Source organism: Oncorhynchus kisutch, linkage group LG5 (genome assembly GCF_002021735.2).
Source record: "Oncorhynchus kisutch isolate 150728-3 linkage group LG5, Okis_V2, whole genome shotgun sequence".
NCBI lineage: Eukaryota > Metazoa > Chordata > Actinopteri > Salmoniformes > Salmonidae > Oncorhynchus > Oncorhynchus kisutch.
The window spans coordinates 78,505,660-78,531,679 of NC_034178.2; the positions used below are offsets into that span (position 1 = coordinate 78,505,660).

The 26,020-nt window shown below is 48.8% G+C and overlaps 2 protein-coding genes across 2 annotated transcripts in view; one reads left to right on the forward strand and one right to left on the reverse strand.

Annotated features, from left to right (window-relative positions):
* Nucleotides 1-10,023, reverse strand: part of LOC116374131 (uncharacterized protein KIAA1257-like) — a 46,636-nt gene extending 36,613 nt beyond the window's left edge. The window contains exon 1 of the mRNA XM_031823932.1: nucleotides 9,697-10,023. Within this exon, the coding sequence (XP_031679792.1) occupies nucleotides 9,697-10,009 (313 nt within the window). The 5' untranslated portion in view covers nucleotides 10,010-10,023. The remainder of the gene's footprint in view (nucleotides 1-9,696) is intronic.
* A 1,533-nt stretch (nucleotides 10,024-11,556) lies between these two features.
* Nucleotides 11,557-13,268, forward strand: LOC116374102 (EF-hand and coiled-coil domain-containing protein 1-like). Its single transcript, XM_031823891.1, has 2 exons — nucleotides 11,557-12,332; nucleotides 12,575-13,268. Exons 1-2 carry the CDS (start codon nucleotides 11,613-11,615, stop codon nucleotides 13,190-13,192), a joined length of 1,338 nt encoding a protein of 445 aa, XP_031679751.1. The 5' UTR covers nucleotides 11,557-11,612; the 3' UTR covers nucleotides 13,193-13,268.
* Nucleotides 13,269-26,020: the final 12,752 nt, after the last annotated feature.

Sequence of the window (26,020 nt, forward strand, 5' to 3'; positions counted from 1 at the left end):
GGGATAGAGGACAGAGGGGTGATGTGTCAATATGGGATAGAGGACAGAGGGGTGATGTATCTCTATGGGATAGAGGACAGATAGAGGACAGAGAGGTGATGTATCTCTATGGTATAGAGGGCAGAGGGGTCATGTATCTATATGGGATAGAGGACAGAGAGGTGATGTATCTCTATGGGATAGAGGACAGATAGAGGACATAGAGGGGTGATGTATCTCTATGGGATAGAGGACAGAGGGGTGATGTATCTCTATGGGATAGAGGACAGATAGAGGACAGATAGAGGACAGAGAGGTGATGTATCTCTATGGGATAGAGGACAGATAGAGGACAGATAGAGGACAGAGGGGTGATGTATCTCTATGGGATAGAGGACAGAGGGGTGATGTATCTCTATGGGATAGAGGACAGATAGAGGACAGATAGAGGACAGAGAGGTGATGTATCTCTATGGGATAGAGGACAGATAGAGGACAGATAGAGGACAGAGGGGTGATGTATCTCTATGGGATAGAGGACAGAGGGGTGATGTATCTCTATGGGATAGAGGACAGATAGATGATGTATCTCTATGGGATAGAGGACAGAGGGGTGATGTATCTCTATGGGATAGAGGACAGAGAGATGATGTATCTCTATGGGATAGAGGACAGATAGAGGACAGAGGGGTGATGTATCTCTATGGGATAGAGGACAGAGGGGTGATGTATCTGTATGGGATAGAGGACAGAGAGATGATGTATCTCTATGGGATAGAGGACAGATAGAGGACAGAGGGGTGATGTATCTCTATGGGATAGAGGACAGAGGGGTGATGTATCTGTATGGGATAGAGGACAGAAAGGGGACAGAGGGGTGATGTATCTCTATGGTATAGAGGGCAGAGGGGTCATGTATCTATATGGGATAGAGGACAGAGAGGTGATGTATCTCTATGGGATAGAGGACAGATAGAGGACATAGAGGGGTGATGTATCTCTATGGGATAGAGGACAGATAGAGGACAGATAGAGGACAGAGGGGTGATGTATCTCTATGGGATAGAGGACAGAGGGGTGATGTATCTCTATGGGATAGAGGACAGATAGAGGACAGATAGAGGACAGAGAGGTGATGTATCTCTATGGGATAGAGGACAGATAGAGGACAGATAGAGGACAGAGGGGTGATGTATCTCTATGGGATAGAGGACAGAGGGGTGATGTATCTCTATGGGATAGAGGACAGATAGATGATGTATCTCTATGGGATAGAGGACAGAGGGGTGATGTATCTCTATGGGATAGAGGACAGAGAGATGATGTATCTCTATGGGATAGAGGACAGATAGAGGACAGAGGGGTGATGTATCTCTATGGGATAGAGGACAGAGGGGTGATGTATCTGTATGGGATAGAGGACAGAGAGATGATGTATCTCTATGGGATAGAGGACAGATAGAGGACAGAGGGGTGATGTATCTCTATGGGATAGAGGACAGAGGGGTGATGTATCTGTATGGGATAGAGGACAGAAAGGGGACAGAGGGGTGATGTATCTGTATGGGATAGAGGACAGAGGGGTGATGTATCTCTATGGGATAGAGGACAGATAGAGGACAGAAAGGGGACAGAGAGATGATGTATCTGTATGGGATAGAGGACAGATAGAGAACAGAGGGGTGATGTATCTCTATGGGATAGAGGACAGATAGAGGACAGAGGGGTGATGTATCTCTATGGGATAGAGGACAGAGGGGTGATGTATCTCTATGGGATAGAGGACAGAGAGATGATGTATCTGTATGGGATAGAGGACAGAGAGATGATGTATCTGTATGGGATAGAGGACAGATAGAGGACAGAGGGGTGATGTATCTCTATGGAATAGAGGACAGATAGAGGACAGAGGGGTGATGTATCTGTATGGGATAGAGGACAGAGGGGTGATGTATCTCTATGGGATAGAGGACAGAGGGGTGATGTGTCAATATGGGATAGGGGACAGAGGGGTGATGTATCTCTATGGGATAGAGGACAGATAGAGGACAGAGAGGTGATGTATCTCTATGGTATAGAGGGCAGAGGGGTCATGTATCTATATGGGATAGAGGACAGAGAGGTGATGTATCTCTATGGGATAGAGGACAGATAGAGGACAGAGGGGTGATGTATCTCTATGGGATAGAGGACAGAGGGGTGATGTATCTCTATGGGATAGAGGACAGATAGATGATGTATCTCTATGGGATAGAGGACAGAGGGGTGATGTATCTCTATGGGATAGAGGACAGAGAGATGATGTATCTCTATGGGATAGAGGACAGATAGAGGACAGAGGGGTGATGTATCTCTATGGGATAGAGGACAGAAAGGGGACAGAGAGATGATGTATCTGTATGGGATAGAGGACAGAGAGATGATGTATCTCTATGGGATAGAGGACAGATAGAGGACAGAGGGGTGATGTATCTCTATGGGATAGAGGACAGAGGGGTGATGTATCTGTATGGGATAGAGGACAGAAAGGGGACAGAGGGGTGATGTATCTGTATGGGATAGAGGACAGAGGGGTGATGTATCTCTATGGGATAGAGGACAGATAGAGGACAGAAAGGGGACAGAGAGATGATGTATCTGTATGGGATAGAGGACAGATAGAGGACAGAGGGGTGATGTATCTGTATGGGATAGAGGACAGAGGGGTGATGTATCTGTATGGGATAGAGGACAGAGGGGTGATGTATCTCTATGGGATAGAGGACAGATAGAGGACAGAGGGGTGATGTATCTGTATGGGATAGAGGACAGAAAGGGGACAGAGAGATGATGTATCTGTATGGGATAGAGGACAGAGAGATGATGTATCTCTATGGGATAGAGGACAGATAGAGGACAGAGGGGTGATGTATCTCTATGGGATAGAGGACAGAGGGGTGATGTATCTGTATGGGATAGAGGACAGAGGGGTGATGTATCTCTATGGGATAGAGGACAGATAGAGGACAGAAAGGGGACAGAGAGATGATGTATCTGTATGGGATAGAGGACAGATAGAGGACAGAGGGGTGATGTATCTGTATGGGATAGAGGACAGAGGGGTGATGTATCTGTATGGGATAGAGGACAGAGGGGTGATGTATCTCTATGGGATAGAGGACAGATAGAGGACAGAGGGTTGATGTATCTCTATGGGATAGAGGACAGATAGAGGACAGAGGGGTGATGTATCTCTATGGGATAGAGGACAGAGGGGTGATGTATCTGTATGGGATAGAGGACAGAGAGATGATGTATCTGTATGGGAGAGGAGAGATAGAGGACAGAGGGGTGATGTATCTGTATGGGATAGAGGACAGAAAGGGGACAGAGAGATGATGTATCTGTATGGGATAGAGGACAGAAAGGGGACAGAGAGATGATGTATCTGTATGGGATAGAGGACAGATAGAGGACAGAGGGGTGATGTATCTCTATGGGATAGAGGACAGAGGGGTGATGTATCTCTATGGGATAGAGGACAGATAGATGATGTATCTCTATGGGATAGAGGACAGAGGGGTGATGTATCTCTATGGGATAGAGGACAGATAGATGATGTATCTGTATGGGATAGAGGACAGAGAGATGATGTATCTCTATGGGATAGAGGACAGATAGAGGACAGAGGGGTGATGTATCTCTATGGGATAGAGGACAGAGGGGTGATGTATCTGTATGGGATAGAGGACAGATAGAGGACAGAGGGGTGATGTATCTCTATGGGATAGAGGACAGATAGAGGACAGAGGGGTGATGTATCTCTATGGGATAGAGGACAGAGGGGTGATGTATCTGTATGGGATAGAGGACAGAGAGATGATGTATCTGTATGGGAGAGGAGAGATAGAGGACAGAGGGGTGATGTATCTGTATGGGATAGAGGACAGAAAGGGGACAGAGAGATGATGTATCTGTATGGGATAGAGGACAGATAGAGGACAGAGGGGTGATGTATCTGTATGGGATAGAGGACAGAAAGGGGACAGAGAGATGATGTATCTGTATGGGATAGAGGACAGATAGAGGACAGAGGGGTGATGTATCTCTATGGGATAGAGGACAGAGGGGTGATGTATCTGTATGGGATAGAGGACAGAAAGGGGACAGAGGGGTGATGTATCTGTATGGGATAGAGGACAGAGGGGTGATGTATCTCTATGGGATAGAGGACAGATAGAGGACAGAAAGGGGACAGAGAGATGATGTATCTGTATGGGATAGAGGACAGATAGAGGACAGAGGGGTGATGTATCTGTATGGGATAGAGGACAGAGGGGTGATGTATCTGTATGGGATAGAGGACAGAGGGGTGATGTATCTCTATGGGATAGAGGACAGAAAGGGGACAGAGGGGTGATGTATCTCTATGGGATAGAGGACAGAAAGGGGACAGAGGGGTGATGTATCTCTATGGGATAGAGGACAGATAGAGGACAGAGGGGTGATGTATCTCTATGGGATAGAGGACAGAGGGGTGATGTATCTCTATGGGATAGAGGACAGAGGGGTGATGTATCTCTATGGGATAGAGGATAGATAGAGGACAGAGGGGTGATGTATCTCTATGGGATAGAGGACAGATAGAGGACAGAGGGGTGATGTATCTCTATGGGATAGAGGACAGAGGGGTGATGTATCTCTATGGGATAGAGGACAGAGAGATGATGTATCTGTATGGGATAGAGGACAGAGAGATGATGTATCTGTATGGGATAGAGGACAGATAGAGGACAGAGGGGTGATGTATCTCTATGGAATAGAGGACAGATAGAGGACAGAGGGGTGATGTATCTGTATGGGATAGAGGACAGAGGGGTGATGTATCTCTATGGGATAGAGGACAGAGGGGTGATGTGTCAATATGGGATAGAGGACAGAGGGGTGATGTATCTCTATGGGATAGAGGACAGATAGAGGACAGAGAGGTGATGTATCTCTATGGTATAGAGGGCAGAGGGGTCATGTATCTATATGGGATAGAGGACAGAGAGGTGATGTATCTCTATGGGATAGAGGACAGATAGAGGACATAGAGGGGTGATGTATCTCTATGGGATAGAGGACAGATAGAGGACAGAGGGGTGATGTATCTCTATGGGATAGAGGACAGAGGGGTGATGTATCTCTATGGGATAGAGGACAGATAGAGGACAGATAGAGGACAGAGAGGTGATGTATCTCTATGGGATAGAGGACAGATAGAGGACAGATAGAGGACAGAGGGGTGATGTATCTCTATGGGATAGAGGACAGAGGGGTGATGTATCTCTATGGGATAGAGGACAGATAGATGATGTATCTCTATGGGATAGAGGACAGAGGGGTGATGTATCTCTATGGGATAGAGGACAGAGAGATGATGTATCTCTATGGGATAGAGGACAGATAGAGGACAGAGGGGTGATGTATCTCTATGGGATAGAGGACAGAGGGGTGATGTATCTGTATGGGATAGAGGACAGAGAGATGATGTATCTCTATGGGATAGAGGACAGATAGAGGACAGAGGGGTGATGTATCTCTATGGGATAGAGGACAGAGGGGTGATGTATCTGTATGGGATAGAGGACAGAAAGGGGACAGAGGGGTGATGTATCTGTATGGGATAGAGGACAGAGGGGTGATGTATCTCTATGGGATAGAGGACAGATAGAGGACAGAAAGGGGACAGAGAGATGATGTATCTGTATGGGATAGAGGACAGATAGAGAACAGAGGGGTGATGTATCTCTATGGGATAGAGGACAGATAGAGGACAGAGGGGTGATGTATCTCTATGGGATAGAGGACAGAGGGGTGATGTATCTCTATGGGATAGAGGACAGAGAGATGATGTATCTGTATGGGATAGAGGACAGAGAGATGATGTATCTGTATGGGATAGAGGACAGATAGAGGACAGAGGGGTGATGTATCTCTATGGAATAGAGGACAGATAGAGGACAGAGGGGTGATGTATCTGTATGGGATAGAGGACAGAGGGGTGATGTATCTCTATGGGATAGAGGACAGAGGGGTGATGTGTCAATATGGGATAGGGGACAGAGGGGTGATGTATCTCTATGGGATAGAGGACAGATAGAGGACAGAGAGGTGATGTATCTCTATGGTATAGAGGGCAGAGGGGTCATGTATCTATATGGGATAGAGGACAGAGAGGTGATGTATCTCTATGGGATAGAGGACAGATAGAGGACAGAGGGGTGATGTATCTCTATGGGATAGAGGACAGAGGGGTGATGTATCTCTATGGGATAGAGGACAGATAGATGATGTATCTCTATGGGATAGAGGACAGAGGGGTGATGTATCTCTATGGGATAGAGGACAGAGAGATGATGTATCTCTATGGGATAGAGGACAGATAGAGGACAGAGGAGTGATGTATCTCTATGGGATAGAGGACAGAAAGGGGACAGAGAGATGATGTATCTGTATGGGATAGAGGACAGAGAGATGATGTATCTCTATGGGATAGAGGACAGATAGAGGACAGAGGGGTGATGTATCTCTATGGGATAGAGGACAGAGGGGTGATGTATCTGTATGGGATAGAGGACAGAAAGGGGACAGAGGGGTGATGTATCTGTATGGGATAGAGGACAGAGGGGTGATGTATCTCTATGGGATAGAGGACAGATAGAGGACAGAAAGGGGACAGAGAGATGATGTATCTGTATGGGATAGAGGACAGATAGAGGACAGAGGGGTGATGTATCTGTATGGGATAGAGGACAGAGGGGTGATGTATCTGTATGGGATAGAGGACAGAGGGGTGATGTATCTCTATGGGATAGAGGACAGATAGAGGACAGAGGGGTGATGTATCTGTATGGGATAGAGGACAGAAAGGGGACAGAGAGATGATGTATCTGTATGGGATAGAGGACAGAGAGATGATGTATCTCTATGGGATAGAGGACAGATAGAGGACAGAGGGGTGATGTATCTCTATGGGATAGAGGACAGAGGGGTGATGTATCTGTATGGGATAGAGGACAGAAAGGGGACAGAGGGGTGATGTATCTGTATGGGATAGAGGACAGAGGGGTGATGTATCTCTATGGGATAGAGGACAGATAGAGGACAGAAAGGGGACAGAGAGATGATGTATCTGTATGGGATAGAGGACAGATAGAGGACAGAGGGGTGATGTATCTGTATGGGATAGAGGACAGAGGGGTGATGTATCTGTATGGGATAGAGGACAGAGGGGTGATGTATCTCTATGGGATAGAGGACAGATAGAGGACAGAGGGGTGATGTATCTCTATGGGATAGAGGACAGAGGGGTGATGTATCTCTATGGGATAGAGGACAGAGGGGTGATTATCTCTATGGGATAGAGGACAGATAGAGGATAGAGGGGTGATGTATCTCTATGGTATAGGGGACAGATAGGGGTAGTTTAGCTCCATGGTATAGGGGACAGATAGGGGTAATGTAGCTCCATGTTATAGGGGACAGATAGGGGTTATGTAGCTCCATGGTATAGGAGACAGATGGGGGTGATGTAGCTCCATGGTATAGGGGACAGATAGGGGACAGATAGGGCTGATATACATATGGGGTTATGTAGCTCTATGGTATAGAGGACAGAGAGGGTGATGTAGGTCAATGATATAGGGGACAGATAGGGGTGACATACATATAGGGGTAATGTAGCTCTATGATATAGAGGACAGATAGAGTGATGCAGCTCTATGATATAGAGGACAGATAGGGTGATGCAGCTCTATGATATAGAGGACAGATAGGGGTTATGCAGCTCTATGATATAGGGGACAGATAGGGTGATGCAGCTCTATGATATAGGGGACAGATAGGGGTGATATACATATAGGGGTAATGTAGCTCTATGGTATAGAGGACAGATAGGGTGATGTGGCTCTCTGATATAGGGGACAGATAGGGGACAGATAGGGGTGATATACATATAGGGTAATGTAGCTCTATGGTATAGAGGACAGAGAGGGTGATGTAGGTCAATGATATAGGGGACAGATAGGGGTGATATACATATAGGGGTAATGTAGCTCTATGATATAGGGGACAGTTAGGGGACAGATAGGGGTGATATACTTATAGGGGTAGTGTAGCTCTATGGTATAGAGGACAGATAGGGTGATGCAGCTCTATGATATAGGGGACAGATAGGGGTGATATACATATGGTGTAATGTAGCTCTATGGTATAGAGGACAGAGAGGGTGATGTAGGTCAATGATATAGGGGACAGATAGGGGTGATATACATATGGGGTAATGTAGCTCTATGGTATAGAGGACATAGAGGGTAATGTAGCTCTATGGTATAGAGGACAGATAGGGGACAGATAGGGGTGATATACATATAGGGGTAATGTAGCTCTATGATATAGGGGACAGATAGGGGACAGATAGGGGTGATATACATATAGGGGTAATGTAGCTCTATGGTATAGAGGACAGATAGGGTGATGCAGCTCTATGATATAGGGGACAGATAGGGGACAGATAGGGGTGATATACATATGGGGTAATGTAGCTCTATGGTATAGAGGACAGAGAGGGTAATGTAGCTCTATGGTATAGAGGACAGATAGGGGACAGTTAGGGGACAGATAGGGGTGATATATAGGGGTAATGTAGCTCTATGATATAGGGGACAGTTAGGGGACAGATAGGGGTGATATATATAGGGGTAATGTAGCTCTATGATATATGGGACAGATAGGGGACTGATAGGGGTGATATACATATAGGGGTAATGTAGCTCTATGTTATAGAGGACAGATAGGGTGATGCAGCTCTATGATATAGGGGACAGATAGGGGACAGGTAGGGGTGATATACATATGGGGTAATGTAGCTCTATGGTATAGAGGACAGAGAGGGTAATGTAGCTCTATGGTATAGAGGACAGATAGGGGACAGATAGGGGTGATATACATATAGGGGTAATGTAGCTCTATGGTATAGGGGACAGTTAGGGGACAGATAGGGGTGATATACTTATAGGGGTAGTGTAGCTCTATGGTATAGAGGACAGATAGGGTGATGCAGCTCTATGATATAGGGGACAGATAGGGGTGATATACATATGGGGTAATGTAGCTCTATGGTATAGAGGACATAGAGGGTAATGTAGCGCTATGGTATAGAGGACAGATAGGGGACAGATAGGGGTGATATACATATAGGGGTAATGTAGCTCTATGATATAGGGGACAGATAGGGGTGATATACATATAGGGGTAATGTATCTCTACTATATAGGGGACAGATAGGGGACAGATAGGGGTGATATACATATAGGGGTAATGTAGCTCTATGATATAGGGGACAGATAGGGGTGATATACATATAGGGGTAATGTATCTCTACTATATAGGGGACAGATAGGGGACAGATAGGGGTGATATACATATAGGGGTAATGTAGCTCTATGATATAGGGGACAGTTAGGGGTTATGTCAAGGACTTTTGTGTGTATGCTATAGTTTTAGTAACTATAAACAAGTAACATTCATTTTCTTCTCTGTTTTCTATAAAATGTATGTTTGTGAATTCAAATGCTGCGCAATTCTGCTGTTTGCCAATGTGTTTGTGGGTTCTACTGTATTTTGTGTTGACATTTCTGTTTATAATGTGCTTGCCTGTTGTAATATGTATAGTCCCAACATATGGTAGTGTACCTTTAGGAATGGCTATAACAATGCTGACAGTCCATTTGACGACATGGGAGCCATCTTTGCTGTTTGTACTAGTCAGGTCATCGGGTATGTCTTTGCTGTCTGTCGTAACGATGACATCCACAGGTGAGCTGGACTCCGAATATGACCTGTCCTGGTCTCTATGTTCTTGTCCCCCTGGGAACATGTCCTCCCTGTCCCTGTCTCTCCCACACCCTTCTGTCTCTGTGTCCTCCCCCAAATCAGAGTCTGGTGGAGAGGGAAAGGGTAGAGAGCTCTTGGAGTCTGGTTCCTCACACAGTGATCTGGACTCCATGGTTCAGTCACAGCTTTTTCTGGTTAATAGACAATGTAACGTTACTGACTGAATAACATACCTGCCAAGGGAACAAACATTGTTATTTCTAACTTCGTCAAAAATAAATATAAATAAATATAATAAATTACGTTGCAGCCAAACAAAGTAAATGTTCATAATTTTATTCTTAAAATAACAAATGTCATGCTCTACACTCCTAACAACAATGTGTAAATGCTACGCATACAACAATACAAGATACAGCTCTACATTATTATGCAACTTTTAAAATCATAATTCACAATGCACAAGCCTACCGTTTACTGTCCTGCTTGCCTGTGTGGGTTGGTGATCCTACCGATCCTTCAGGCACATAATTTTCACATCATCTAAGTAAAATTACATGTCAACTTTTCTGTGAATCACCTTCCTACTTACCGCTACACGAAATAGTCCTTAGCTCTTTGGTAGACTGGAGGTGCAGTTCGGCAGATATTTCCGTTTGTGTACCTTAAATCTTTTACCAATATCATCACTGATACATGGTATATAGCCTAATTATTTTCATAATTACGTAGAATCACGGTTTCATCTTTGGCGGAATAACATCAAATGCGGTAGGATGTCACATGAACTGTTTACGTCACCTTAGCAACCAGTGTTGCGACAACAACGTGATAACGTTACAATCGCCAGTGTCACAAGTTGTTTGTAACAATGTTGCGGTGAGTTAAAGTTACATTGTGACATAATATATCATAATAAATGGCTATTATTTATCACAATGGCCAATCCGGAACGAACTGAAACTTTGAAAGCCCGATTAGATTAGAAGAATCAAGCATTGCTATTATCCTGATAATTATGAACTAGATAAAAGATTGTAGACTATTCTGATGCTAAAACAAACAATGTTTTTACAAAAAATACAAACAACCCACACAATATTTTAGTAATTTAAGACTGTCATTATTTTCAGCAATGACTTTTTTCAACCTGTTAGAAACTATTATAACAAAATCTTTAAATCATTCAATATTTTGTTTCGTGCATGAATACCACCTAGGCTTTTCAAACCATTACCCCACTCACGGACTCAATTACAGAACAATGAAGCCGTATTGATATCTGTTGGTCGACCAGACATCAGGTCCTAACTGCTAATCAACTGGTCTAACTCAATAGAACAGCAGTTGATTGGTTTAAACCCTATTATTTCAAATAAGCTACATGTCAGGACCGTTATTATCAGGTCGCAATATGATATTGCACATTGTATTGCATTCTATCCCATTATTTTATTTAATTTTGCTTTCTATTCTATAAAATATGATGTGTTCTACTCTAACTGTAATATAGTGTAATGTAGGCTAGCCTGCGTTAGAAAGATGTGAACGTGAAAACATTTTCTTTCTCTACTTTCCAGGAAACCATTTCAAATGTCGCCCCAGTTTATATGTGTTGAGGGGCTGAGCCAAAACTCGCTTCAAAGAAACGCCCTGCGCGCACAGAGAGCTCCTCTGCAGAAATACACTTTTATTCAGTCACGGAAAAGAGAACATGGACACAGGATGCTACAACATGATCACTGATACACAACTTGTTTTCTTCTCATCAATGGATGTGTACTGATTTGAAAAGAATGGATAAAATATTGGTTAAAGATAGTTGTGATCTGTACGGCCGACCCGCCCGCAGGACACAATGGATAGCGAGTACCCTGGCTTACCACTACGGACTGGATCGGGGAGTAGAGAACGAAATTATAGTTCTGGCAACCGGACTGGACCAGTATCTGCAGGAGATCTTCCACCACATGGACTGTACAGGAGATGGGAAGATATCTATGGAGGACTTTAATATTCTGTGTGAGATCTTGGGGTTGAACAAAGACTCTGAGTCGGAGGAGTGTGTGGGGGTCCTGGATAATCTGCCCAGTGAGTTTACCTTCAGGCAGTTCCACGCTAAACTCTGCGGATACTTCAGCACCAAGGCTGGGTCCCAGTATGAGAACGGGAGGTTACTGGTCGGGGAAGACAGCGAGCATATAGAGACTCAGATCCGCCTGAGGATCCCTCTGAGGCGGCGAAAGAAGATGCTATCTCTGGGGACCGGTGGGAGAGAGAGCCGGGGATCGTCACCGAACTCAGATAGACATTTGCCGGGCTGTCGGCAGCTGCACGCCTCCTGCACCCGGGAGTGTTACGAGGAGATTGTGGCTCTGGAGGAAGCAGAGGAAAGGATAACTAAACTACAGGATGAGAATGCCAGTCTGAGGGAGCTGGTGGAGGATATGAGGGCGGCTCTACAGAGCAGTGATGCCCGCTCCCTGGCACTACAGGTAAGGGTATCCAGATGGGCATCAGTGGTATTGTTATTATTATGTGTTGATGGGAGGCTTTGAGTCTGTAACAAAACATAACCCTGTAAAGGATCATGAAGTTTTAGAATAGAGACACTGACACTTTCAAATGAATATGTTTATGGGAAAGTTGGCATTGGAAAAGCTATGTTTTAGCAGGCTATTATCCCCCCATCACTGAACTGGCCATAGCCTACTGTTGTCTGTCTGTCCCCTCCCAGGTAGGACTGTTGAAGAGCCACTCCAAACATGAATCAGAGGGCGGCTGCTTCATCACTCATCACAAACTATCTGTCCGGACGACCCACAGCAGCAACAACTGCCATGGGAACAACCTCAGCCACATCAAGACGACCCACAGCAGCAATCCCAGCAGCCAGCATGACACCAGCCAGTACTCTAGCTTGAAGACCAGTAGCCAGTACACTAGCCTGCGGAGCCTCCTCCATGAGATTGACCCGATTCACAGCTCTCGGAATGGGCAGGTGGAGGAGGCCATTCTGTTTAATAAAAAGCTGGAGCAAGAGCTGAGGTCGTCGCGGGAGGCAGTGTCGGAGTTAGAGGGGTGTAACAGGGCACTGCAGGTGGAGCAGGGGGACATGAGGAAGAAGGTGGAGGATGCCCGTCAGGCGCTGGTCAGTGGAATGGGGAAGGTCAAAGAGCTGGAGGCTAAAGCCAGCAGAGTACCAGTCCTACAGAGACACATCCAGCAGCTGGAGCAGGAGATCCTCTACTACAGGTTAACACGACTGTACCTTCAGGAAAAAAACTTCAGTTACTCTACATGTTATTCCTCTACTATAGGTCCAGTTCTACATAGGTGCATGAGTCTGGTGTAGTGGTGGTGGAGTGACCTCTATAGAAGTCTGGTGTAGTGGTGGTGGAGTGACCTCTAAAGAAGTCTGGTGTAGTGGTGGTGGGGTGGCCTCTAGGAGTCTGGTGTAGAGGTGGTGGGGTGGCATCTATAGAAGTCTGGTGTAGTGGTGGTGGGGTGGACTCTAGGAGTCTGGTGTAGTGGTGGTGGGGTGTCCTCTATAGGAGCCTGGTGTAGTGGTGGTGGGGTGGCCTCTATAGGAGTCTGGTTTAGTGGTGGTGGGGTGGCCTCTATAGGAGCCTGGTGTAGTGGTGGCGGTGGGGTGTCCTCTATAGGAGTCTGGTGTAGTGGTTGTGGGGTGGCCTCTATAGGAGCCTGGTGTAGTGGTGGCGGTGGGGTGTCCTCTATAGGAGTCTGGTGTAGTGGTGGTGGTGTAGTGGTGGTGGGGTGGCCTCTATAGGAGTCTGGGGTAGAGTTGGTGGGGTGGCCTCTATAGTAGTCTGGTGTAGAGGTGGTGGGGTGGTGGTGGGTGTCCTCTATAGGAGTCTGGTGTAGTGGTGGTGGGGTGTCCTCTATAGGAGTCTGGTGTAGTGGTGGTGGGGTGGCCTCTATAGGAGTCTGGTGTAGTGGTGGTGGGGTGGCCTCTATAGGAGTCTGGTGTAGTGGTGGTGGGGTGTCCTCTATAGGAGTCTGGTGTAGTGGTGGTGGGGTGGCCTCTATAGGAGTCTGGTGTAGTGGTGGTGGGGTGGCCTCTATAGGAGTCTGGTGTAGAGGTGGTGGGGTGGCCTCTCTATAGGAGTCTGGTGTAGTGGTGGTGGGGTGTCCTCTATAGGAGTCTGGTGTAAAGGTGGTGGGGTGGCCTCTATAGGAGTCTGGTGTAGAGGTGGTGGGAGGGCCTCTATAGGTGTCTGGTGTAGTGGTGGTGGTGTAGTCGTGGTGGGGTGGCCTCTATAGGAGTCTGGTGTAGAGGTGGTGGGGTGGCCTATAGTAGTCTGGTGTAGAGGTGGTGGGGTGGTGGTGGGGTGGCCTCTATAGGAGTCTGGTGTAGTGGTGGTGGGGTGTCCTCTATAGGTGCCTGGTGTAGTGGTGGTGGGGTGGCCTCTATAGGAGTCTGGTGTAGTGGTGGCGGTGGGGTGTCCTCTATAGGAGTCTGGTGTAGTGGTGGTGGGGTGGCCTCTATAGGAGTCTGGTGTAGTGGTGGCGGTGGGGTGTCCTCTATAGGAGTCTGGTGTAGTGGTGGTGGGGTGTCCTCTATAGGAGTCTGGTGTAGTGGTGGTGGGGTGTCCTCTATAGGAGTCTGGTGTAGAGGTGGTGGGGTGGCCTCTATAGGAGTCTGGTGTAGTGGTGGTGGGGTGTCCTCTATAGGAGTCTGGTGTAGTGGTGGTGGTGTAGTGGTGGTGGGGTGGCCTCTATAGGAGTCTGGTGTAGAGTTGGTGGGGTGGCCTCTATAGTAGTCTGGTGTAGAGGTGGTGGTGGGGTGGCCTCTATAGTAATCTGGTGTAGAGGTGGTGGGGTGGTGGTGGGGTGTCCTCTATAGGAGTCTGGTGTAGTGGTGGTGGGGTGGCCTCTATAGGAGTCTGGTGTAGTGGTGGTGGGGTGGCCTCTATAGGAGTCTGGTGTAATGGTGGTGGGGTGGCCTCTATAGGAGTCTGGTGTAGTGGTGGTGGGGTGTCCTCTATAGGAGTCTGGTGTAGTGGTGGTGGGGTGGCCTCTATAGGAGCCTGGTGTAGTGGTGGTAGTGGGGTGTCCTCTATAGGAGTCTGGTGTAGTGGTGGCGGTGGGGTGTCCTCTATAGGAGTCTGGTGTAGTGGTGGTGGGGTGGCCTCTATAGGATTCTGGTGTAGTGGTGGTGGGGTGTCCTCTATAGGAGTCTGGTGTAGTGGTGGTGGTGTAGTGGTGGTGGGGTGGCCTCTATAGGAGTCTGGTGTAGAGGTGGTGGGGTGGCCTCTATAGTAGTCTGGTGTAGAGGTGGTGGTGTGGTGGTGGGGTGGCCTCTATAGGAGTCTGGTGTAGTGGTGGTGGGGTGGCCTCTATAGGAGCCTGGTGTAGTGGTGGCCCATATAGAATTCTGGTGTAGTGGTGGCGGTGGGGTGGGGTGGCCTCTATAGGAGCCTGGTGTAGTGGTGGCGGTGGGGTGGCCTCTATAGGATTCTGGTATAGTGGTGGTGGAGTGGCCTCTATAGGAGCCTGGTGTAGTTGTGGTGGGGTGGCCTCTATAGGAGTCTGGTGTAGACGTGGTGGGGTGGTCTCTACACGAGTCTGGTGTAGAGGTGATGGGGTGGCCTCTATAGTAGTCTGGTGTAGAGGTGGTGTGGTGGTGGTGGGGTGTCCTCTATAGGAGTCTGGTTTAGTGGTGGTGGGGTGTCCTCTATAGGAGCCTGGTGTAGTGGTGGTGGGGTGGCCTCTATAGGAGTCTGGTGTAGTGGTGGTGGGGTGTCCTCTATAGTAGTCTGGTGTAGTGGTGGTGGGGTGTCCTCTATAGTAGTCTGGTGTAGTGGTGGTGGGGTGTCCTCTATAGGAGTCTGGTGTAGTGGTGGTGGGGTAGCCTCTATATGATTCTGGTGTAGTGGTGGTGGGGTGGTGGTGGGGTGTCCTCTATAGGAGTCTGGTGTAGAGGTGGTGGGGTGTCCTCTATAGGTGTCTGGTGTAGTGGTGGTGGTGTAGTGGTGGTGGGGTGGCCTCTATAGGAGTCTGGTGTAGTGGTGGTGGGGTGGCCTCTATAGGAGTCTGGTGTAGTGGTGGTGGTGTAGTGGTGGTGGGGTGGCCTCTATAGGAGTCTGGTGTAGAAGTGGTGGGGTGGCCTCTATAGGAGTCTGGTGTAGTAGTGGTGGGGTGGCCTCTATAGGAATCTGGTGTAGAGGTGGTGGGGTGGCCTCTATAGGAGCCTGGTGTAGTGGTGGCCCATATAGAATTCTGGTGTAGTGGTGGCGGTGGGGTGGCCTCTATAGGAGCCTGGTGTAGTGGTGGCGGTGGGGTGGCCTCTATAGGATTCTGGTATAGTGGTGGTGGAGTGGCCTCTATAGGAGCCTGGTGTAGTTGTGGTGGGGTGGCCTCTATAGGAGTCTGGTGTAGAGGTGGTGGGGTGGTCTCTATAGGAGTCTGGTGTAGAGGTGATGGGGTGGCCTCTATAGTAGTCTTGTGTAGAGGTGGTGTGGTGGTGGTGGGGTGTCCTCTATAGGAGTCTGGTGTAGTGGTGGTGGGGTGTCCTCTATAGTAGTCTGGTGTAGTGGTGGTGGGGTGTCCTCTATAGGAGTCTGGTGTAGTGGTGGTGGGGTGTCCTCTATAGGAGTCTGGTTTAGAGGTGGTGGGGTGGTCTCTATAGGAGTCTGGTGTAGTGGTGGTGGGGTGGCCTCTATAGGATTCTGGTGTAGTGGTGGTGGGGTGTCCTCTATAGGAGTCTGGTGTAGTGGTGGTGGTGTAGTGGTGGTGGGGTGGCCTCTATAGGAGTCTGGTGTAGAGGTGGTGGGGTGGCCTCTATAGTAGTCTGGTGTAGAGGTGGTGGTGTGGTGGTGGGGTGGCCTCTATAGGAGTCTGGTGTAGTGGTGGTGGGGTGGCCTCTATAGGAGCCTGGTGTAGTGGTGGTGGTGTAGTGGTGGTGGGGTGGCCTCTATAGGAGTCTGGTGTAGAAGTGGTGGGGTGGCCTCTATAGGAGTCTGGTGTAGTAGTGGTGGGGTGGCCTCTATAGGAATCTGGTGTAGAGGTGGTGGGGTGGCCTCTATAGGAGCCTGGTGTAGTGGTGGCCCATATAGAATTCTGGTGTAGTGGTGGCGGTGGGGTGGCCTCTATAGGAGCCTGGTGTAGTGGTTGCGGTGGGGTGGCCTCTATAGGATTCTGGTATAGTGGTGGTGGAGTGGCCTCTATAGGAGCCTGGTGTAGTTGTGGTGGGGTGGCCTCTATAGGAGTCTGGTGTAGAGGTGGTGGGGTGGTCTCTATAGGAGTCTGGTGTAGAGGTGATGGGGTGGCCTCTATAGTAGTCTTGTGTAGAGGTGGTGTGGTGGTGGTGGGGTGTCCTCTATAGGAGTCTGGTGTAGTGGTGGTGGGGTGTCCTCTATAGTAGTCTGGTGTAGTGGTGGTGGGGTGTCCTCTATAGTAGTCTGGTGTAGTGGTGGTGGGGTGTCCTCTATAGGAGTCTGGTGTAGTGGTGGTGGGGTGGCCTCTATATGATTCTGGTGTAGTGGTGGTGGGGTGGTGGTGGGGTGTCCTCTATAGGAGTCTGGTGTAGAGGTGGTGGGTGTCCTCTATAGGTGTCTGGTGTAGTGGTGGTGGTGTAGTGGTGGTGGGGTGGCCTCTATAGGAGTCTGGTGTAGTGGTGGTGGGGTGGCCTCTATAGGAGTCTGGTGTAGTGGTGGTGGTGTAGTGGTGGTGGGGTGGCCTCTATAGGAGTCTGGTGTAGTGGTGGTGGGGTGGCCTCTATAGGAGTCTGGTGTAGTAGTGGTGGGGTGGCCTCTATAGGAATCTGGTGTAGAGGTGGTGGGGTGGCCTCTATAGGAGTCTGGTGTAGTGGTGGTGGGGTGTCCTCTATAGGAGTCTGGTGTAGTGGTGGTGGAGTGACCTCTATAGGAGTCTGGTGTAGTGGTGGTGGGGTGACCTCTATAGGAGTCTGGTGTAGAGGTGGTATAGTGGTGGTGGGGTGTCCTCTATAGGAGTCTGGTGTAGTAGTGGTGGGGTGGCCTCTATAGGAGTCTGGTGTAGTGGTGGTGGGGTGGCCTCTATAGGAGTCTGGTTTAGTGCTGGTGGGGTGTCCTCTATAGGAGCCTGGTGTAGTGGTGGTGGGGTGGCCTCTATAGGAGTCTGGTGTAGTGGTGGTGGGGTGTCCTCTATAGTAGTCTGGTGTAGAGGTGGTGTAGTGGTGGTGGGGTGTCCTCTATAGTAGTCTGGTGTAGTGGTGGTGGGGTGTCCTCTATAGGAGTCTGGTGTAGTGGTGGTGGGGTGTCCTCTATAGGAGTCTGGTGTAGAGGTGGTGGGGTGGCCTCTATAGGAGTCTGGTGTAGTGGTGGTGGGGTGTCCTCTATAGGTGTCTGGTGTAGTGGTGGTGGTGTAGTGGTGGTGGGGTGGCCTCTATAGGAGTCTGGTGTAGTGGTGGTGGGGTGGCCTCTATAGGAGTCTGGTGTAGTGGTGGTGGTGTAGTGGTGGTGGGGTGGCCTCAATAGGAGTCTGGTGTAGTGGTGGTGGAGTGGCCTCTATAGGAGTCTGGTGTAGTGGTGGTGGGGTGGCCTCTATAGGAGTCTGGTGTAGTAGTGGTGGGGTGGCCTCTATAGGAATCTGGTGTAGAGGTGGTGGTGTGGCCTCTATAGGATTCTGGTGTAGTGGTGGTGGGGTGTCCTCTATAGGAGTCTGGTGTAGTGGTGGTGGAGTGACCTCTATAGGAGTCTGGTGTAGAGGTGGTGTAGTGGTGGTGGGGTGTCCTCTATAGGAGTCTGGTGTAGTAGTGGTGGGGTGGCCTCTATAGGAGTCTGGTGTAGTGGTGGTGGGGTGGCCTCTATAGGAGTCTGGTGTAGAGGTGGTGGGGTGGCCTCTATAGGAGTCTGGTGTAGTGGTGGTGGGGTGACCTCTATAGGAGTCTGGTGTAGAGGTGGTGTAGTGGTGGTGGGGTGTCCTCTATAGGAGTCTGGTGTAGTGGTGGTGGAGTGACCTCTATAGGAGTCTGGTGTAGAGGTGGTGTAGTGGTGGTGGGGTGTCCTCTATAGGAGTCTGGTGTAGTAGTGGTGGGGTGGCCTCTATAGGAGTCTGGTGTAGTGGTGGTGGGGTGGCCTCTATAGGAGTCTGGTGTAGAGGTGGTGGGGTGGCCTCTATAGGAGTCTGGTGTAGTGGTGGTGGGGTGACCTCTATAGGAGTCTGGTGTAGAGGTGGTGTAGTGGTGGTGGGGTGTCCTCTATAGGAGTCTGGTGTAGTAGTGGTGGGGTGGCCTCTATAGGAGTCTGGTGTAGTGGTGGTGGGGTGGCCTCTATAGGAGTCTGGTGTAGAGGTGGTGGGGTGGCCTCTATAGGAGTCTGGTGTAGAGCTGGTGGGGTGGCCTCTATAGGAGTCTGGTGTAGTGGTGGTGGGGTGGCCTCTATAGTAGTCTGGTGTAGTGGTGGTGGTGTGTCCTCTATAGGAGTCTGGTGTAGTGGTGGTGGGGTGTCCTCTATAGGAGTCTGGTGTAGTGGTGGTGGGGTGGCCTCTATATGAGTCTGGTGTAGAGTGGTGGGGTGGTGGTGGGGTTGCCTCTATAGGAGTCTGGTGTAGTGGTGGTGGGGTGTCCTCTATAGGATTCTGGTGTAGTGGTGGTGGTGGGGTGTCCTCTATAGGAGTCTGGTGTAGTGGTGGTGGGGTGGTGGTGGGGTGTCCTCTATAGGAGTCTGGTGTAGTGGTGGTGGGGTGTCCTCTATAGGAGTCTGGTGTAGTGGTGGTGGTGGGGTGTCCTCTATAGGAGTCTGGTGTAGTGGTGGTGGGGTGGCCTCTATAGGAGTCTGGTGTAGTGGTGGTTGGGTGTCCTCTATAGGAGTCTGGTGTAGTGGTGGTGGGGTGTCCTCTATAGGAGTCTGGTGTAGTGGTGGTGTAGTGGTGGTGGGGTGTCCTCTATAGGAGTCTGGTGTAGTAGTGGTGGGGTGGCCTCTATAGGAGTCTGGTGTAGTGGTGGTGGGGTGGCCTCTATAGGAGTCTGGTGTAGAGGTGGTGGGGTGGCCTCTATAGGAGTCTGGTGTAGTGGTGGTGGGGTGACCTCTATAGGAGTCTGGTGTAGAGGTGGTGTAGTGGTGGTGGGGTGTCCTCTATAGGAGTCTGGTGTAGTAGTGGTGGGGTGGCCTCTATAGGAGTCTGGTGTAGTGGTGGTGGGGTGGCCTCTATAGGAGTCTGGTGTAGAGGTGGTGGGGTGGCCTCTATAGGAGTCTGGTGTAGAGCTGGTGGGGTGGCCTCTATAGGAGTCTGGTGTAGTGGTGGTGGGGTGGCCTCTATAGTAGTCTGGTGTAGTGGTGGTGGTGTGTCCTCTATAGGAGTCTGGTGTAGTGGTGGTGGGGTGTCCTCTATAGGAGTCTGGTGTAGTGGTGGTGGGGTGGCCTCTATATGAGTCTGGTGTAGAGTGGTGGGGTGGTGGTGCGGTATCCTCAATAGGAGTCTGTGTAGTGGTGGTGGGGTTGCCTCTATAGGAGTTTGGTGTAGTGGTGGTGGGGTGTCCTCTATAGGATTCTGGTGTAGTGGTGGTGGTGGGGTGTCCTCTATAGGAGTCTGGTGTAGTGGTGGTGGGGTGGTGGTGGGGTGTCCTCTATAGGAGTCTGGTGTAGTGGTGGTGGGGTGTCCTCTATAGGAGTCTGGTGTAGTGGTGGTGGTGGGGTGTCCTCTATAGGAGTCTGGTGTAGTGGTGGTGGGGTGGCCTCTATAGGAGTCTGGTGTAGTGGTGGTTGGGTGTCCTCTATAGGAGTCTGGTGTAGTGGTGGTGGGGTGTCCTCTATAGGAGTCTGGTGTAGTGGTGGTGGGGCGGCCTCTATAGGAGTCTGGTGTAGAGATGGTGGGGTGGCCTCTATAGGAGTCTGGTGTAGTGGTGGTGGTGGGGTGGCCTCTATAGGAGTCTGGTGTAGTGGTGGTGGGGTGGCCTCTATAGGAGTCTGGTGTAGTGGTGGTGGGGTGTCCTCTATAGGAGTCTGGTGTAGTGGTGGCGGTGGGGTGGCCTCTATAGGAGTCTGGTGTAGTGGCAGGTAGCCACTAGGCTACCTGCCCCCCCCCCCCCTCTAACCACTAGGCTACCTGCCTCCGCCCTCTAACCACTAGGCTACCTGCCTCCCCCCTCTAACCACTAGGCTACCTGCCTCCCCCCTCTAACCACTAGGCTACCTGCCATCCTAATGAAAATGAGTGATTAAAGTAGTTGAAAGTAGTTGGAAATATCAGTAGGTTTTTCTGCTATGTTTTATACCCACAGAGCCCTATCTCTAAACTACACATCACTATGCTATGTTTTATACCCACAGAGCCCTATCTCTAAACTACACATCACTATGCTGTTTTATATCCACAGAGCCCTATCTCTAAACTACACATCACTATGCTATGTTTTATACCCACAGAGCCCTAGCTCTAAACTACACATCACTATGCTATGTTTTATACCCACAGAGCCCTAGCTCTAAACTACACATCACTATGCTGTTTTATATCCACAGAGCCCTATCTCTAAACTACACATCACTATGCTATGTTTTATATCCACAGAGCCCTAGCTCTAAACTACACATCACTATGCTGTGTTTTATACCCACAGAGCCCTATCTCTAAACTACACATCACTATGCTGTTTTATATCCACAGAGCCCTAGCTCTAAACTACACATCACTATGCTATGTTTTATACCCACAGAGCCCTAGCTCTAAACTACACATCACTATGCTATGTTTTATACCCACAGAGCCCTATCTGTAAACTACACATCACTATGCTGTTTTATATCCACAGAGCCCTATCTCTAAACTACACATCACTATGCTGTTTTATATCCACAGAGCCCTAGCTCTAAATTACACATCACTATGCTGTTTTATATCCACAGAGCCCTAGCTCTAAACTACACATCACTATGCTGTTTTATATCCACAGAGCCCTAGCTCTAAACTACACATCACTATGCTGTTTTATATCCACAGAGCCCTATCTCTAAACTACACATCACTATGCTGTTTTATATCCACAGAGCCCTATCTCTAAACTACACATCACTATGCTGTTTTATATCCACAGAGCCCTATCTCTAAACTACACATCACTATGCTGTTTTATATCCACAGAGCCCTAGCTCTAAATTACACATCACTATGCTGTTTTATATCCACAGAGCCCTAGCTCTAAACTACACATCACTATGCTATGTTTTATACCCACAGAGCCCTATCTCTAAACTACACATCACTATGCTGTTTTATATCCACAGAGCCCTATCTCTAAACTACACATCACTATGCTGTTTTATATCCACAGAGCCCTAGCTCTAAATTACACATTAAAATGTTTTATATCCACAGAGTCAACTTCAACTGTAGTTGATCCTACAGCATACAATCAGTCTGGTTCCAACAGGATATAACCCTAACCCTGTGGCTGTACAGTAGGGGTGGCAGGTAGCCTAGTGGTTAGAGCGTTGGGCCAGTAACCAAAAGATTGCTGGATCGAATCCCAGAGCTGACAAGGTAAAAGTCTATCGTTCTGCCCCTAAGCAAGGCAGTTAACCCACTGTTCCCCGGGTGGCGAAGATGTGGATGTCGATTAAGGCAGCCCCCCGCACCTCTCTGATTCAGATGGGTTGGGTTCAATCTGGAAGACACATTTCAGTTGAATGCATTCAGTTGTACAACTTTCCCTAGTTGTTCCCACAGTATAGAGTCAGGCTGTTTCTGTACTGTGGCTGATCCTACAGCATAGAGTCAGCCTGGTCCAAACCCTGTTGGTGGCTGGCAGGGTAACCTTACAGTGAAATGCTTACTTACAGGCTCTAACCAATAGCGCAAAAAATGTATTAGGTGAACAATAGGTAAGTAAAATTACATGCTGGGTGGCTGGGTAACTGTCTGGCTGTGTTACAGACTGGTGTTTGTATAGCCAAGCTGCTGAGAAACTGCTTTCTCTGATTTTGTTCTTGGCAAGACACATACACTCACCAACATACACACACGCGGCAGGACGTTGACATCTGGATTCTCCCAGCTCCCCTATCGTATTTCCTCTGACATCGAACACCAGATGAAAGGCGAGAGCGAGAGAAAGAGAAAGAACTGGAACATTTGAATAAATGCTGAATGATTGATCTGGCAGGCTGGGTAACTGTATGGCTATTTGCCTGTGTTACTGGATGGCAGGCTGGGTAACTGCCTGGCTGTTTGGCTGGGTAACTGCCTGGCTGTTTGGCTGGGTTGCTGGCTGGCTGGCTGGGTAACTGTCTAGCTGGCTGGGTTACTTTCTGGGTTACTTGATGGCAGGCTGGGTAACTGTCTGGCTGTTTGGCTGGGTTACTGGCTGGCTGGGTAACTGCCTGGCTGTTTGCCTGTGTTACTGGCTGGCTGGCTGGGTAACTGTCTAGCTGGCTGGGTTACTTTCTGGGTTACTGGATGGCAGGCTGGGTAACTGTCTGGCTGTTTGGCTGGGTTACTGGCTGGCTGGGTAACTGCCTGGCTGTTTGCCTGTGTTACTGGCTGGCTGGCTGGGTAACTGTCTAGCTGGCTGGGTTACTTTCTGGGTTACTGGATGGCAGGCTGGGTAACTGTCTAGCTGGCTGGGTTACTTTCTGGGTTACAGGCTTGCTGGCTGGGTTACTTTCTGGGTTACAGGCTTGCTGGCTGGGTAACTGTCTAGCTGTCTGGATTACTTTCTGGGTTACTGGATGGCAGGCTGGGTTACTGGCTGGCTGGGTAACTGTCTGTCTGTTTGGCTGGGTTACAGGCTTGCTGGCTGGGTAACTGTCTGGCTGTCTGTGTTGCTGGCTGTCTGTGTTGCTGAATGGCTGGGTAACTGGCTGGCTGGCTGGCTGGGTGGGTAACTGGCTGGCTGGGTAACTGTCTGGCTGTGTTATAGGCTGGCTGGGTAACTGTCTGGCTGTCTGTGTTGCTGGCTGGCTGGGTAACTGTCTGGCTCTGTTACAGGCTGGCTGGCTGGGTAACTGTCTGGCTGTGTTACAGGCTGTCTGGCTGGGTAACTGTCTGGCTGTCTGTGTTGCTGGGTAACTGTCTGGCTGTGTTACAGGCTGTCTGGCTGGGTAACTGTCTGGCTGTCTGTGTTGCTGGGTAAGTGTCTGGCTGTGTTACAGGCTGGCTGGCTGGGTAACTGTCTGGCTTTTTGGCTGTGTTACAGGCTGGCCAGCTGGGTTCCTGTCTGGCAGTTTGGCTGGGTTACAGGCTGGCTGGGTAACTGTCTGTCTGGGTAAATGTCTGGCCTTGTTACAGGCTGGATGGCTGGGTAACTGTCTGGATGGGTTACTGGCTTGCTGGGTAACTGTCTTGCTGGGTTACTGGCTGCCTGGGTAACTGTCTGGCTGGGTAATGTCTGGCTGGGTAACTGTCTGGCTGGGTTACTGGCTTGCTGGGTAACTGGCTTGCTGGGTAACTGGCTGGAGGCTGTATATCCAAGCTTCTGAGAAACAGCTTTCTCTGATTTTGTTCTTGGCAAGACACATACATGCACACCCACCGACACACACACACGCGGCAGGACGTTGACATCTGGAAACACTTACAGTGATTCTCCCTGGCCCCCTATCGGATTTCCTCCGACACAGAACACCAGACAGAAGGAGAGAGAGAAAGAGAAAGAACTGGAAAATGTAAATAAATGCTGAATGATAGATCTGCTAGAGAACTGTAGTGGGAATGTGTTCTGAATAAGACACTTTGAATTTGGATTTTAAATGTAAAGAAAAACAACTAGATGGTTAAATGGTTGTTAGCTGGATAAGTTGTTTTCATGTTAGACTAAAACAGAGCCTTATGGACGGTTGGATTGACCATCATGTTGTCTGTGTGTTCTCCTGGTTTTCAGTTTGATCCAGTTCATGTCATTGTTTTTAACCTCACAACTCTCAGTCTTCCTCAGCAAAACTATTCTAGCGGACAAAGTTTCTAAAACGCCTTCAACTAAAGATGAAAACCTTATCCCAATTATAGTACTCCACCCAGATCAACTAGCTAGCTACAGTATATCACAGACAGCCCTATAAAGAGCTAAGTATATCACAGCTCCTATTAAAGGATGATGGTGATTGTAGATGCTCATGTTACGGAATACCCTCTTTGATGTCAGGTAATGTCTTGGATTGATTGTGTCGATGTATATGGAGCCCTTGTTTTTTACAAGAAAAATTTCAATGTTTTCTCCTTCACTGTGCCCAATGGGCCTGTGGTAAGTCAATGGCTCCATGGAGATCTGTTCAGCTGCAGATACTAATGGGCCTATGGTGGTCCATGGCTCCATGGAGATCTGTTTAGCTGCAGGTACTAGCCTGATTCTAAGTGGCAATAGAATCAGAATATATTTACACTGTGTATATTTATACTGAACAAAAATAAAACCGCAACACGTAAAGTATGCACAAAATGTGTTTACATCCCTGTTAGTGAGCATTATCTGACAGGTGTGGCATATCAAGAAGCTGATGAAACAGCGTGATCATTACACAGGTGCACAATGTGCTGTTTTGTCACACAACACAATGAGTTTTGGGGGAATGTGCAACTGGCATGCTGACTGCAGGAATCTCCATGAATGTTAATTTCTCTACCATAAGCCTCCTCCACCACCTGTAACTACTCCAGCCCAGGACCTCCACGTCTGTCTTCTTCACCTGCGGGATCGTCTGAGACCAGCCACCCAGACTGCTGATGAAACTGTGGGTTTGCACAACTGAAGAATTTCACACACAAACTGTCAGAAACCGTCTCAGGGAAGCTCATCTGGGTGCTCGTTGTCCTCACCAGGGTCTTGACCTGAATGTAGTTTGCGTCGTAACCGACTTCATTGGGCAAATGCTCACCTTCGATGGCCACTGTCACGCTGGAGAAGTGTGCACTTCACGGATGAATCCTGGTTTCAACTGTACCGGGTAGATGGCAAACAGCATGTATGGCGTCGTGCGAGTGGTTTGCTGATATCAACGTTGTGAACAGAGTGCCTCAGGGTGATGGTGTGGTTATGGTATGGGCAGGCATAAGATATGGACAACAAACACAATTGCATTTTATTGATGGCAATTTGAATGAGATATTGTGACAAGATCCTGAGGCCCATTGTTGTGCCATTCATCCGCCACCATCACCTCATGTTTCAGCATGATAATGCATGGACCCATGTCACAAGCATCTGTACATAATTCCTGGAAGCTGAAAATGTCCCAGTTCTTCCATG